Source organism: Podarcis filfolensis (assembly GCF_964270895.1).
Source record: "Podarcis filfolensis genome assembly, chromosome: 6".
Taxonomy (NCBI): Eukaryota; Metazoa; Chordata; class Lepidosauria; order Squamata; family Lacertidae; genus Podarcis; species Podarcis filfolensis.
In genome coordinates, this window is record NC_139609.1 from 69,172,336 (window position 1) to 69,187,906 (window position 15,571).

The 15,571-nt window shown below is 41.7% G+C and overlaps 1 protein-coding gene across 4 annotated transcripts in view; it reads left to right on the plus strand.

Moving 5' to 3' along the window:
* The window catches only part of RALGAPB (Ral GTPase activating protein non-catalytic subunit beta), a 57,856-nt gene that overhangs the window by 5,649 nt on the left and 36,636 nt on the right, over positions 1-15,571 (plus strand). For all 4 annotated transcript variants that reach the window (XM_083617677.1, XM_083617676.1, XM_083617675.1 and 1 more), the window contains exons 2-7: positions 6,058-6,273; positions 7,305-7,507; positions 8,989-9,152; positions 10,512-10,698; positions 12,480-12,611; positions 13,728-13,906. In XM_083617677.1, coding sequence (XP_083473803.1) covers positions 6,088-6,273; positions 7,305-7,507; positions 8,989-9,152; positions 10,512-10,698; positions 12,480-12,611; positions 13,728-13,906 — 1,051 coding nt within the window. In that variant the 5' untranslated portion in view covers positions 6,058-6,087. The remainder of the gene's footprint in view (positions 1-6,057; positions 6,274-7,304; positions 7,508-8,988; positions 9,153-10,511; positions 10,699-12,479; positions 12,612-13,727; positions 13,907-15,571) is intronic.

The window sequence follows — 15,571 nt, forward strand, 5'->3', positions numbered from 1 at the left end:
TAAAGGACTACATGTTCTAATGATCCCACCCACTTATTGAGGTCCCTGGGGAGGTCCTGTTCTGCGTTCCACTATTGTGGCTGGGAAGTGCAGTTGGGAATGTGGAACAACGCCTTCTCAGTTGTAGCAACCAGACTCTGGAACTTCCTCCTTCCCCTATTAATTTTTCATCACTATTTTCTGTCCTTTAACATGTCCTTTAGTTGCCCCTCCTGTATTTGGTAGTTTTGATGCGGCTGACTTTTTCTGTGGCTGATTTTGCTTCATTCTGTGCTGCTCAAAATTTTATTTTGTCTGTCTTTTCTTAATAAAGCAACATGGTTTTTGAAAATTCTGCTACTTTGTTTTATTGTATGCTATTTTGAGGATACCTTAAACAGAAAAGCAGTTTTAAAACTTCAGTTTGCACAGAGCAAAAACCAGATTGGGAAGTGTCAAAAAGGGAATTGGAGAAACAAAGCTGAGGTATTGGTTGTTGAAGTGTAGGAATGAAAGAGAGAACAGAAAAAGAATAACAGTTCTAGGGAGGAGGAGGATTCAGAAGGCTTTTTTAAGTATCAGGGGAAATAGCATAGCGTATATAAAAGCAAAGAGAACAACACCAGAAGAGAGAAAGAAATGGAGAAAAGGATGGGGAGGCGGGGACAGAACAAGAGATATACAGAAGGGGCGGGGGGTAGAGGAACACTGGATAAAGTAAAGAAGTAGTGGTGGGTTTAACTAAAGAAGAATGTTGTCAGAAGCAGAATATAGAGAATAGCAAAAGGAGGATGAAGATTCGGCAAGTATGACGGAGAATTAGATCAGAATATTGCAACCCTATGACAGAGAATTATATCAGAATATTGCAACCCAACGAAGAAGAGCATAGTTAAAGAGAGCACTTTTACTGATAAAAATAAGGTGAGATGAGTAATATTGCTTAGCATTAAAGCACGTGAGCAGAATGAAAGCATGAATTCATAATGAGTGGAGTTACTGAGATTTGCAGAGATGTTCAGCAGCTTTGATGTAGGAATAAAAATAAGATAAAAAGGGAGACTGCTAAAGCAGAATATCAGTTGTATGATGGAAACCAGAGCAAAATAGTATAATGTGTGACCATTCAGAACACAAAATACACAACTGCAGAATAAGGAGATTGCAAGAGAAAAGACTGATGAGTTCCCACAGATATCCAAGTGTAGAAAATGAAGTTCTCAGATGGTTCAGAAACTTTGGGACATGTCCAACACTGCAGTTCTGCTAGTGCAGCAAACTTCTGCTTGTGCAGCAGAACTTTCCCCATCTCCCCAACTCTCAAATCCACTTCAGAGAGCTGGAGCACTCTCTGGAGCATATTTTTAGGATGCACAGGGGGAGGAAGAGTAAAACGTGTTGCATTAGTGCACAGTGTTGGATACACCCCTAGAGGAAAAATTAAATGGAAGAAATTAAAGCAAACAAAATGATTTGAGAGAGGAAAAAGATCAGAATGAAGACTAACGATCAATTCATTTCTTCATATTGCAAGATCTAAGACTGGGTGATGAACCTTTTTTGGTCCAAGGGTCACTTTTCCTCATTGTCACACCCTCCACTCAGGGGTGTTTAGACCAAAGGTGGCATGATCACACTGCATATCCTCTGCCTTTCTGCAGCTCAGCTGATCTGTGAAGATCAACAGAGGAGCATGGAGTATTTTATTTCCCATTGTGGTGCTCAGCTGGGCGGAGAGGTTTAAACCACTCTGCCCTGCCCAGCACTGTGATGCTACCCTCCAGCTCCCAGCCCAGTTTACCATTGGTAATGATGCTGAACAAAGCTCCTTTCCTCTAGCCACCATTGGTCTGAGCAGATTGGAATTCTTAGGAAATGTCTGAGCACTCTATACAGTTTATGGAGCACTTGGCTCGATGGTGGCTGGTGGAGTGGCATTTCATTCTGCGCCACTGGTAAACTGACTTGGGGACTAGCAGACATTAAAAACAAAAGACTAGGCAGACTATAGTCTTGTTTTGCCAACGCAAAATAAATTGGTGTATAGAAGAGTGGGTGAAAGCAAAAGAACTTGTGTGAGGAAGTGCTGAACAAGATTCAGAATGTGAGTCAATATGGATATTGAAGTTGCTAAGAATAAGAGTGGGAGTGGAGAAGAATGAGGCAACTGTAGACTCAAGGATCACAGTAGCTGGCTTCAAAGAGAGAAGGTGATGACAGGCTTAGCTCTCCTGTCTACAACTGACTCCTCTCATCTGAGAAATGCATATGAAAACCAAAAGAAGTGGTTGAAAGTAGGACAGCAAGTACAAAGCAGAATAAACTTTTTTTTAACAAGCCCCCCCCCCAAGTAAATGTCTTAATTTCCTCCCCCACCCTGGACCAAATGAATATTTTTGCTCTAAGTCTACTCCTGCTCCTTAGTGATCCGCTGGAGGTGGGACTGCTCTCTCCTTGTCAGAAGGCGGCATTTTATACTTCATTATCCTGAACTAGTTGGAATGTCTACCATCCTAATGTACAGTCCTTCTGACAGAGAAGTGGCAAGCATGTGGCCGTTTCCTATTCTTCCACACAGGAAATTTCTGGCTGTAAGCCATTTTCTTGTCCAGGAAATAAAAGTTGATTCCTTAGGAAGTGTGTGGGAGTGGAGGATATCCTTCTGAATGTATCAGCTTTGTTCTGAGTACAGTACTTTCTCTGTTTGTAACAAAGGTGAAAGAATATATTTGTGGGAGGAGGTTATACTGCGAAAGGGTTTTAGTTCAGCTTCCCCCCACCCCTTTGGATAAATGTTATTTATATACATCTCCCAATTTTATGGCAGTCCTGTTTGAAAGGCCACTTTCTGCCAACTCTTTCCTTTTGGTGCTGAGTGGAAGATAGACATCTATTCAAGAGAAGAAGAAACTATTTCACTACTGCAGATTTTTCTTTTAGACTTGTAGGGGAAGTAGTGCCTCTGATATGTTTCCTTCTCTAATATACATGGCCAAGCATAGTGAGCAGGCTTAGATACACTTGGGATTAGGGGCTGGCGCTTCCAGATCGGAAGATGCAAGTTCCAAGGATTCCTGAGTTCTGCCACTTCCATTTTTAGAAGTTAAACCAGTTTTATGTCAACATAGTGACTGGCACTGAAGGGACACAGCTTATTAGTACTTTTTGAGACAGGCTTTCTTAATGTAGCATGTGTACACACTACTTAACTACCAGAATCATAGGGGTATCCTTTTGCATAAGCGCGTGAAACACAAGACGACTAGTTGAGCTGTTTGTGAAGTTCCAGGTATATAACCTACTGTAATACATTTGGTCACTGTGCTACATTTTCCATGGATACGATGCATCATTCATGAGGTTCTGCTGATCATTGCATAGACCATGTCTAGCATAGCGTAGGCCAGGGGTCCTCAACCTTTTTAAACAGAGGGCCGGTTCACTGTCCCTCAGGCACTGTAGGGAGCCGGACTATAGTTTGAAAAAAATATGAACAAATTCCTATGCACACTGCACATATTTTATTTGTAGTGCACAAAAAACAGGAAAAAATACAATATTTAAAAGGAAGAATGATTTTAATCAACATAAACTTATAAAAAATAAAAAATAATATTTTTTTTTTAATTTTGACTGCGTCAGACCAACACGGCTACCTACTTGAATCATAAAGATGGTTGCAATTTTGAGTGCATGGTTCCTGAGATTAAGAAATGTCTCAGAGGGGAGAGATGCACTGAAATTAGTGAGGCTGCTTGATTTGATTGCGTCTCATTGGGGGTTGTGGGGAATAAATGTGGAGGGCGAAAACCACAGACCTTGAGCTCCTGGGAGAAAAAATGTGGGATGGAAATTCAGTAACTGCTCAGTCCCGCTTTCGGGGGGCAGGATTCGGATGAACCCATACCCATTTTTTTCCAAAGCCTGCCTCCGCCTGGGCTCCTCTTGGATGGCAGGCAGACGTTTACTCGTGAGCAACCCGATGCCAAGAGGGGATTCCTCGCAATCAAGCGCGCCTTGGGTCACAGCCCAGCCCCCGAGCACTTTTCCGAGGACAAAAATTCACTAGGATGATGGTGGCCATCTTTTTCCTTGGACATAATCCCCAGTGGCCCCAAGGGGGGCTTCCTCATGAGTAAGCGCTGGAGCCCTGCGTTCCTTGGGAGCGACCTTCTTCCCCCTCCGTCCATCAGTGTGGAGGCCACCGCAGGCGCAGGAGACAGAGGGTGAGCCTGCCTAGAGGAGGTGGCGGCTGGAGCCACTGAGCTGGACTGCAAGGACAACAGCGGCCGGGGCTGGATCGGGTGGCATGCCACAGCGGAGAGGGTGATGGAGCACAGGGCGCAAGCAAGCAGCATGGTGGCTGGGGATCGAGGGAGGCGGACACACGTGGGGAGACACAGGCCAGAAGGCAAGGCCAGAAGGAGGGAAATCCTGACCCGCCTCTTTCCCTTCCGCCTGCTCTCCAGTGGTTCAAGCTCTCCAAAGCGCGTTGAGTCTCCTCAACAGCTTCGCGGCGGGTTCTGCAATGGTCGGGCGGGCCGGATTTAGGACCCTGGCGGGCCGTAGTTTGAGGACCCCTGTTGTAGGCCATGCTGCACATGCATCATAGCTTTTATATGCAGCACTTTATTAGGAACAATGTGCCTTTATTCCAGCATTGTCTGTATACAGCAAATTCACTGCCATATTATCCCATTTTAATAGCTTTCTGAACTATTAACTAGTGTTTCTTCTAAGGCTTAAAGCCAAAACAAAGCAGCTCTTTATTTATTTATGGCATTTATATACCACACCTCATAAATATTCCAGGGTGGTTTACAATGCACCTCTATATCTACATTATACTAAAATTTCTGTTTCATTTCCCCAGTCCAGTGGAGATGGCTTAAAGGGGCTAACGGTATACAGCAAACCACACCAAAAGCAAAAATAACCACAACCCCCCTCAACTGAAATATTCAAATAACATATGTAGACTGAAAACAGCACAAAAGAGCCTTCATTCATGTCTCAACATGGCAGCAACTGCATCTTCCCATATAGTCTCTCTGAAGTTCCTTCACTGTGGGCAGCTAAACTGGGTGCACCTTCTAGCCTTTGAGAAGGGTTTACTTGTATAGGCCTTTGTGGCTAGAAGGCAGAAACCCAGGGCAGCAGCAAGGGGGAGAAGAACCAAGGTAAATGTGGCAGGTCATGTGCAACTGCCTCCCCAAGTGCAATACTGACAACATACAGAATGAAGTCTATCTCCTAACCCTAGCCTGCTCCTTAGCATGCATTTATTTCATGTGGGGTGCTTGGAGTTGCCTCCGTGGAATACATGGTGCACTGCTGTCTCGTTGAGGTTCAACTTCTTCCTTTTTCTGTGCTCCCTCTTCTGAATATTTTTCAGTAATGTGAAGCTAAAATGTGTGATGAGAACCAATCATGGTGTTTCCTGCTTGGCAGGGGGTTGGACTCGATGGCCCTTGTGGTCTCTTCCAACTCTATGATTCTATGATTCACCATGGCAAGCTTGTGAAAGTGCATGGCTTTTCTGCACGGAAGAGGTTTCAAGCAGCTTCTGTGTATTAGTCAGTTCATGAGAGGTGGCTCTTTGTTGGTCTGAGCGATAGTTGAGAAAGAAGCGCCAGTATACTCTGACACTACAATAATATTATTGCACTCCAGTGTTGTCAGTTGCATGAACTGTTTCCAGTGGCCATAATAGGAACCAAAGTTACAATCTGGATAAAAATGGAAAGTAACTATTAAAAGCACATTCTTAAGTGTCAGAGAGGCTTGCTGGTTCTGCTTTCCAGCTAAAGCAAACTGAATAATAAACCATGGTGAGCGGAAGAGTTATGTCAGCTGATAAAAGTTCAAGGGGTGGCAAAATGACAGCAACTTCTGTACTGCAAGATACACAACTGCACATGAAAAACTATACGTTTCATTGGGCTAAGGGTTGCACTTCTTAGTGCCAAGTGTTTGCAATATGCATGGCTCTATTTTGTGGAAACAGTGTCCTTTGTAACCAAAGTGATATCAATTAAAATTAATTTTAAGTCTGTTTTCTCCTTTCCCCCCTTCCAGGTACAGTCTACTCTGCAGTATAGAGGCATTATGTACTCAGAGTGGAGGTCCCTACATCTTGTACTTCAAAATGATAAGGGTCACACCAGTGTACTTCACAGCTATCCTGACAATGTGGGGAGAGAAGTGGCAAATGCTGTTGTGCGTCCCCTTGGCCAAGTCTTAAATGCTCCATCAGCAGCTGGCAGTGAGAGTTTACTGAAAACAGACAAAGAAGTGAGTATACAAAACCTGTAGTACATATAGTCTCATCATTACAGGCATTTAAGAGGGCTATAAAGACCCATTTGTTTAGAACAACCTTCTCATTTATAGTTTCTATGATGTTCTGGTTTGAATCGGTGCTGAAATTATTTTAAAGCTTTTTTCTTTCTTTTGTAAGACTGTGTGTTGCTTAGACGGCTGTTTTTGTTGGTATTTTATTGTTAATCCTGCTGTTCTTTTATGGTAGGGATGAGGAACCTATGGCTTTCCAGAGGTTGCTGGACTACTTTTCGTATCCCTGACGGTTGGCCATACTGGCTGGTACTGAAAGGAGTCCAACACCATCTGAAGGACCACAGGTTTGCAAGCTTTGCTGCATGGCAGTAATTTAGTTAGATGTAGTGCTCATTATATTTGATATGTTGGAAGTCGTCCTGTGAGGGTTTAACCATAAAAAGTGGCATAAAAGTATATCTGATAAGTAGATTGGCTCAGCAACCCTGTGTACGAGCACCTTATCTCTCGCACAACACAAAGTGTGATCTTGGCATGAGCAATCTGGCTTGAATGTCAAGGTAACTTAACTTAAGGAAGTCAATGGAATCTACCTGATATTGGGTGATTCTCCCAGCAGACTCCCATCTCATGTTATTTGGGAGAGTCCTACCTTCTCGAGAGGCTCTATGAGGTCCTCAAGTGTATGTGGGGTGAGAGAGTACAGGAAACTTCCATTTAGGCTGCAATCCTGTACCCACTTAACTGTGAGCCCCCTTCAGCCGAATGGGATCTTCTCCTGAGTAGACATGTATATGAACCAAAGTCAGGTGGATCTTAGAATCCAGGCCTAAATACTATGGTATTTCCAGATTTAAAATAATACAGTTGTTAGAGGATGAATTTTCTGTTATCTCTTACTGTGTATCCTTTGTCTATCTCCTGTTAACAGTGCTATGCTGTGGTGCCGGTTTTCATTTAGAAGAGTCTACCAAATGGGGACATGTTAAAAATATGGTCATGTAACTTTCCACTTCTTCTTCTCTTAGGTAAAATGGACCATGGAAGTAGTTTGTTATGGACTGACCCTCCCTTTAGACGGTGATACTGTAAAGCACTGTGTTGATGTGTATACAGACTGGATTATGGCTCTGGTCTTTCCTAAGGACTCAATTCCTCTACCTGTTATTAAAGAACCAAACCTTTATATTCAGAGCATTCTCAAACATCTACAAAATCTATTTGTACCAAGGTGAGAGCAGTGGAGAGTGAATTATTTCATGTAGGCAACATGATTACAAGCCAAGTTTAATTGTAACCAGCAGACATTTATTTAGACATGTAGTTAAAAGAATTGTTGTTGTATTAACATGGAGGGTAAAAGAGCCCCAAAATCTACTGTTTTGGAGGTTGGATTTTAACATTTGTGTATTTAAGAAAGCAAATGTCCATAATTTGCAGCTGCAAAAAAGAAAAAAAGAGAAAATTTTTTTGAGAGGGTGCATGCTCTCTCTGGTGAAGATGTCAAAGCTGGGGGGGGGGGCGGGAATTCATTTTGAAATTATCCAAATTTTATATGCACATATCTCTGTTGCTGGATTTTGTGCTAATTGAAGTTGAAGCTTATTTGTCTTTCCTTTTTGTTTTTGTTATCATTTAAATTTGCTGAGCAACAAAAAAGCAAAATGTATGTACCTACTGCAGCAGGAATCCATGAACAGAGAAAAGAAAGCTGTCTGAGAATGTAAAATATTTATTTTAAAAATCTATACCATACACATTTTGAAGTATTGGGAACAGTCCCTGAAAAATAGTTTATCAACAACAATATTTTGTTACTCTCAAATATAATGGTCATCTACATTAATTCTTGCTTTGGGTACACTATAAGGGTGGAAGGAAGTGGGTTTTTATAGCCTTTCTGCTTTAAGTATGTGGATTAATCTCTGTCCTGAGCATTAGGCAATTTGAATACCATTGTCATGTGAACAGTATGAATGCACAGATGTACTTGTGGTATGCAGAAGCACAGACCCTGCATTTTCACTGTCTTCTGTACAGACTGCATGGCAATTGGAATACCTAGGGCTGCCTAGTGGCTTGAACAAGAAGCAGAACAAGAATCTGTTTGCCATTCAGTTTTCCCTGTAGGGAAGGAGTGAATATCGGGGCAATCCATTGCCTCTTGGCTCCAGTGAAGTCTGGTGGCCACTGGCCACCAAAGAGCAAACAAGCTGCAGGCAGCTTTCATATTGGCATGCAAACATCACAATTCATTTACTTAGATTTTGCTGCCCTTTGGGCTCCACTTCATCTGATGCAATTTACTATATTTGCAATAAGGCTATCTCAACTCAAGCCTGAACAAGCCTAATGCAAACCAACACTTGTGTGCCCACGGGAATTCAGTAGCCCCTGCCTGTCCTGGACAGTGAAAACAGGAGATTTATTGTTCTCCTGTTAGGCCTGCTATATGGAACTCGTAGTTTGTTTTCAACCTGGTCTATCCTGGTCTATTGTGAATTTAGATGTTTTGCAAATCTTTTGAAGATGAGTGGCTTTTCTAAGATTGCGTGAAGATAGTTTAACTCCAGCTTGATTTACAAACAATTCTTATTAGAGGTGCAAAACATCTGTTGTAAGAATGCCTCCAATCTCTTGTCTAATTTATCTTTGGTGGGGGGAAAGTACTCTGTTTATGCAGGCGTAAGTAATGTTTTTCTTCTTCTACAGGCAGGATCAGGGTACCAGTCAGATTAAACTATGTCTTCAAGTTTTGAAAGCTGTCCAGAAATTGGCTCGTGAGTCAAGCACTATGTCTAGAGAAACATGGGAGGTTTTATTATTGTTTCTACTACAGATTAATGATATTCTGCTGGCAGCTCCAACAGTGCAAGGTTTGGGTCTTTACCTTTTTCCCCATAACTGTTTATAGTGTGTGGCTCTGGCCTGAGTGTGACAATTTAAGAACCTTATCTTTTTTTCTTTCCTACCATTCAAAATTTAGAGGGACTATTGTCATGAAATGAATGGTGTTGAAATAATTATTGTCCAATTCTGATTCTGTTTAATTTCTTAATTTGGAATTGCTACAGGAATTGAATGATACTTCCATTTCTATTACCATTTGAAGCAGATGCCGCTTTTACTGACATGTTGTTGCTAAGGCCCTTTTACTACCTCTCGTTTATTCATTCAGAGGTGCTCTAGGGCTAGGCAGTGATTTCTAGGCTTCAACACTGTCATGGGGAGTGGAGCTGCCCTCTGGCAAGCAGCCATTTTTTCTTGTAATGGTGAAGCTGAAGTAGCAGGCAGAGCTTGTGCCATCAGCTGTGCAGTGCTCTTCCCCAACTCCAAAAATGGGAGGAAAGATGAAGGTTATTTGCTAGCTTCATAGCCAAGGCACCTGGAGAGCCTTGGCCATTCAGAGTCTAACGAGCAAAAAATCCCTCTTTCTGCTAAGTTGAATGTAGCCTAAAAGCTACTCAAGATGCCTTCAAACAACAGTGCACAGGCCTGGCATACTGCCTCTCTGCCTGCTTTCCCTTGAGAAAAGGCAGAAAGGGCTTGCTGGGAGAGAAGGGGCACAGGGCTTGACAGGCAGGAGGCTGGTGGCTGCAACTTCTGTCTTGTCCAGCAAGAGCCCTAGCACTGAGAAGCTGAGAAACTGCCCTGGCTGTGGATGCATCCACTTGTTACTGATTTCTAATAGGTTTGCAATCTTTAGGCATAAATTAAGGCTGCCATATACTGCATACCAGTGCTGCATTGTTTTGGAATTCATGCATAAATTAAGATAGGATATTTCCCCCCACATCCATTCCCATATTTCATCTGGTTAGATTGTTCTTTCCTGTCTCCCAATTCTTAAATTTGAAATTCTTACATTTTTAAGTGCATGAACATTCTAGAGTGCTCTTGATGTTCTCTATGATAGATCTTTAGCTGTGTTAACTTTTGCTATCTAATAATACATGAATTACTTATTTTAGATTAATATTTAAAAATAGCAATAGGATTTGAGGTAATTATTCTTTTTAATCATGGAAATTCTACAAACCCAAGATAATTTTAACTTTACTATCCCATTCAAATAATTTTACACTTTGCACATCAGCTTATTTTGATAAGATCCCCACTATCCGATTGCTGTTTTTCTCCAAGGAATATTTGGAAGTTTCTTCTTCAGTGATGATAAAAAGAAACCCCACAGGTATTTTTTTTAAGTGCTTTTCTCTGTTTTATTTCTTTTGTAGGCGGTATTGCTGAGAATTTGGCAGAGAAGCTGATTGGTGTGCTGTTTGAAGTCTGGTTACTAGCCTGTTCCCGGTGCTTCCCCACACCACCTTATTGGAAAACTGCCAAAGAGATGGTAGCAAACTGGAGGCATCATTCTGCAGTGGTGGAGCAGTGGAGCAAAGTAATCTGCGCCCTTACAGCCAGGTAGCTGAAAACCTATTGCTTTTTTTCCCATATGTCAGCCTGCCACTGTATACTAATGTAGTTATTTCCATTTTTATGTAGTGTGTCTTAGTAGAATCTCTCCCTTCACCCTCAAAAATCCATCATTTTGCTACAGAAAAGGGGGACTGCTTTTCACTCTCAGGTACCATACTTGACTGTGCCCCATGTGTAATGGCTTTAGGGGTTGCTTGTGCGTAAGTTACCGCCGCTCTGGGCTAGGTTGCCTGGTTAAACCGTTTCTGTCTGGACAGCCATCCACTCCGTGGCTGTTCAGTTGCTAGCAGAATCCGTCAGTGGGCGTTTCTTGAACCTCTTCCAGCAAAGAAGTTCCTTGACGCCAAGTCGCCGCCTACTTTCCCTGCGCGGAAGTCTTCTGCGCAGGGTGGGTGTGGGTAGCGGAGGACCTGTGCTCTCCTCGCTGGTCTCCTGCGAAGAGTCCTGGAGCCTCCTCTCTGCTTCCCCCATCGGCCCCCCTCTATCCCTGGTGTTGCGCTGATTTTCTTCCCCAGCCGGAGACCTGCCTCTCTCCCTGCTTGGCCCCTCTCCAGCATCGCTGTGGAGCCTCGCCTCCTCCTCTAGTTCTGATGGCAGTTCCCTGACACCATGTATTAAAAATAAGTTTTAAACCTTGTTCTTACTGAGGAGGCAAAAACCTGTGCCTGGGAAGTAATAAAGTGGTACCTCGTCGAGCGTCCGGGATCTATTCCGGAGCCCCGGACACTCAACCAAAGAGATGCTCAACAGAGCGTCACTCTGCACATGGAGCGGTTTTGCGCTTCTGCGCATGCGTGAAGCGGCAAATCCAGAAGTAACCTGTTCTGGTACTTCTGGGTTTGCTGTGAACGTCTGCCGAAATGGACGATTAAGGGGGCGGACGTTTGCAGAGGTATGACTGTATTTCAAAATATAGGTCAGAGCTCCTATGATGGAATGCTCCACCATATATTTAAAAAGAATGCCAGCACATAGTAAATTGACATGTCAGGGAGAAGCCTGCATTCTGACTCGGGATTACCACCTCAATGAGAACTTGGCTCCAATGTCCTGTCCATCCTGGAATGCATATCATTGTTGGTCAATGAACTGAGGTGGAGAGAAGGGACTCTTTACAGTGTGTGTTTTTATTTTTATTTTTAAGGAAGACCTGAAATAGACCCAAGCAATCTGATCTTATTTTAATGAAAGGCAGTGGCTGAGAGAATGCTCTCAACATTTTTGTTTTCCTTTGTTTCTGTTTAACACCCTGATCCAAAGTGTGAACTCTTTGACAACTGTTTGACATAACCAGACAGTATTTGTTTCTGGTATAGCTTTTTCTTGTCACTTTTGTATGTGGTAAATGGCAAGCTCTGTGTCTCCCTTTCACAAAACACTTCTTTGCACATATTTTGGTTTCTCTGTTGGCCCTATTTGTATCTGGAGTTAGCTTTTTTTGGATGCAGGAACTGCAGCATTAATTCAACTCTTTATTAGGTTGAAAATGGCATACTTTCTGGGCAAACCACATGTCAAAAATGATAGAAAGAGCACAATTGTAATATCTCAAGTTGATGGTTGGGGAATGGTTTAGAATGACACATGGGCTTCTCTTCACTGGCCTCCACCAGTGAGGTGGATTCCAACCTGGAGGAAGCCCCATGCTTCACCATAGTGAGAGGGAAGCAGATATCTGCAATGAAATATGGATGCATCATTTATAATTAGGCAGAGTGAAATCATGCAGAACTACAAACTCACCGATTGTCTGACTTTTCCTCCAGATTGCTACGTTTTACATATGGGCCGTCGTTCCCACCTTTTAAAATCCCTGATGAAGATGCCAGTCTGATTCCTCCTGAAATGGATAATGAGTGTGTTGCCCAGACTTGGTTTCGCTTTTTACATATGCTGAGGTACTGTACATAACAAAAAGCATGCAATGTTAGTAGCGTATTTATCAAAATTTGATACATTATATATGTGAATGAGTCCTCTTGGGGGTGTGGTTTATTGGAATCAGATGCCCTAGTTGTGGAAGGGGTGTATAATATTGTGGCAGATAATGCCTCACAGGTGCCTGTGACAAGATCCAACTCATAGTAGGATCAGTTACTAGCTCTGTCTGTCTAGTTTGCATGTGATAGAGATACAGTAGTACCTCTACTTGCATTCACCTCCCGTTACGTATCTTTTGGGATATGTACGCGGCAAACCCAGAAGTGTTTTTCTGGTTTTCGTCCCACGCGCATGTGCAAAAGCGCTAAACCGTGCCATGCGCAGAAGCAGCACCTCCGGTTGCGAATTCCTCAGGATGCAACTAGAGCTCTGGAATGGATCCCATTCGCAACCAGAGGTACCACTGTACAGTCATTCTGAAATTTAGTACCTGATACTTGTTTGTCTTCAACTATTCTCCTGAACACCATGTATAGTTTTGCCCTTCAACATTTCATTCATGGCTTCAGATACTTTTCGTTTGCAATTCTGTATACCCTTCATTTTGGTTCCCTTCAGATATTTAGCAGCTACAGACACTGAGTAGCCTATTTTTATGTACCTTAGTGCTTCCTTGTCTCTTCAGTTGCATGGGGTCTTACAATACTGTCTCATTTCATACTCCTCAGCTGGAGGCAAAGATCATGTGCCCCAGGGTAACTGCTGCTTATAGCACTTTTAATTTGCAAAAGACTTCAGCATTTTTGTTTGCTGGGTGTAGTTGATCACTGTTCTTATAAACAGATGCTGTCAACTTCTTTAAAACTTCCATAAAAGTTAAAGCAACTTTGAAAAGTAGTGTGAGAGAAGGTAGGTAAATAATAATAGGAAGTGGATACATGTGAAATATTCGAAAGTGGCAAACATAGTACAATGATTTGTCTATCTTTTAATTGGTAGGTTTAATCTCAACTCGTATCAGAGCTTTTTTTTTAAAAAAATGAACATTTTAAAATTTCAATATTTAGTGTATTTTACTTTTTACATCTGTTAAATGTATTATGATTAAACAGAATCTTTTCTCTCCCTTGTAGTAATCCTGTGGATTTGAGTAATCCAGCAATTATAAGCTCAACCCCCAAATTTCAGGAACAGTTCCTGAATGTGAGTGGAATGGCTCAGGAATTGAATCAGTATCCCTGCCTTAAACATCTGCCTCAAATATTCTTTCGTGCTATGCGTGGGATCAGTTGCTTAGTGGATGCATTTTTAGGTAACATTTTCTACTCTTAATTTATAGGATGTTACTTGCCTTTTGTAAGCAACTCAAATAGATGTTAATACTTTGTATTGGTACATCTAATATTTCAGATGTTTGTCTGCGGGGCTGTTTGTGTTAATCATCATTTTCTCCTTGTCATCTGTGCAGCAGCTGTATTCTATTTTCATCAGTTGGGGACCAGTGACTTCTGGACCAAATTGAGCTCCCAGTTCTGGTGCCATCTGCCCCTCTCACCTATCCAACCCCATAATTTCAAATTAGGTTTGGATGAACAGCTTTGGGGGCAATGAGGCCCTTGCAACAAGATATTGGGGTTTGATCTGCAACCTGCCCTATTCCCTTTTTGGAGTGGTCCCCAGCAAAACTAATTCCTAAATAGGGCTCCCGTATCTTGCTTAGAGGTACTGAAAAGTAATTGATAATATGTTCAGCTAGATGCCTTAAAACCTGTCATGATTTCAACTTGTTACCTCCAATAGAATTTCATTCTCAGGAGTTTCTCAGCAGTTGTGTTTGGTGTTAATTAAAACTGCCTCTTCTTGTGAAACCATAAATGCTTTTACTAAATATTCATTTTCCTGAAAAACTGCTTTATGGAAATGTTTCCATTGCAGTACATAATATAGTAGCAATATAATTTCTTTTTTCTCCAGGAGTTGCTGTCTTTACAACCAGTGGGTGTGAAAGATTACCCAGATATGGTATTAAAACTTGTTGGACTCTCCTGGGTGACAAGAATCTGGGGCAGGGGTGATGATTTTAACAGTGGTTGGGGTTTGCATCAAATCCTGGAAAGCTGCAGTATTCTGTCATGATAGAAATTTTCTATTAAATGTGGTTCTTCTTAAAGACAATGCTTCAAAAGTTACTAGTTCTATTTTAAAAAATGGTTGGCATACAGATACTCTTGCAACAAAAAATCTGCTTGGTTGCAGCATTATGGGTTACGCATTTTAAATATGAACAGTAGGTTGGTCGTTTAAAAAATAACCACCACCCAAATTGTTAGTATCTCTTGCAATATGGTATAAGTCTCTCTCACTGTAACAAGCAGGTATGTGCTGTTTTAAAAACATAACTTTAATACCTTGTCTATGATTAAATATGTGAGGTTTTGCAATTAAGGGGTTGAATCCAATGTAGTGCTAAGTAAGTCACTCTGTTAATGCAAGCATTTTGTGCAGATTTGGAGGCAACCTGGGGGCAGCGGGTAGGGGAAGTCTGTTGCGTAAATCCTTGCGCTAATGGAACATGTGCATTGGATGCCACCCAACCTTTCTACTGAGATTTGTCTATATGCAGATTTATGACACAGCTGTGATGAAATGATCTCTGTCTTGAAGCTGGGCTGATAGATATTGGATTATGGAGAATTGATTATTTAATTTTTATACTGCTAAATATATTAAAAATATATCTATAAGCGGTGTACAAAAAACTGAAGCAACAACTGACAACTTAAAATACTACAAAAATACACAGTTAAATATAAAAACATTACATTAATATAAAGTGACTAATATATATATATCAATATATAATCAATATCGGTTCCCTTCCTTCCTAACACACCCTCCCTCTCAGCCTCCAGGTTCTCACCTAGGGCCCAAACAAACTCTCAGCTTACCCACAAAAGTCTCACAATGAGAAGAGTTC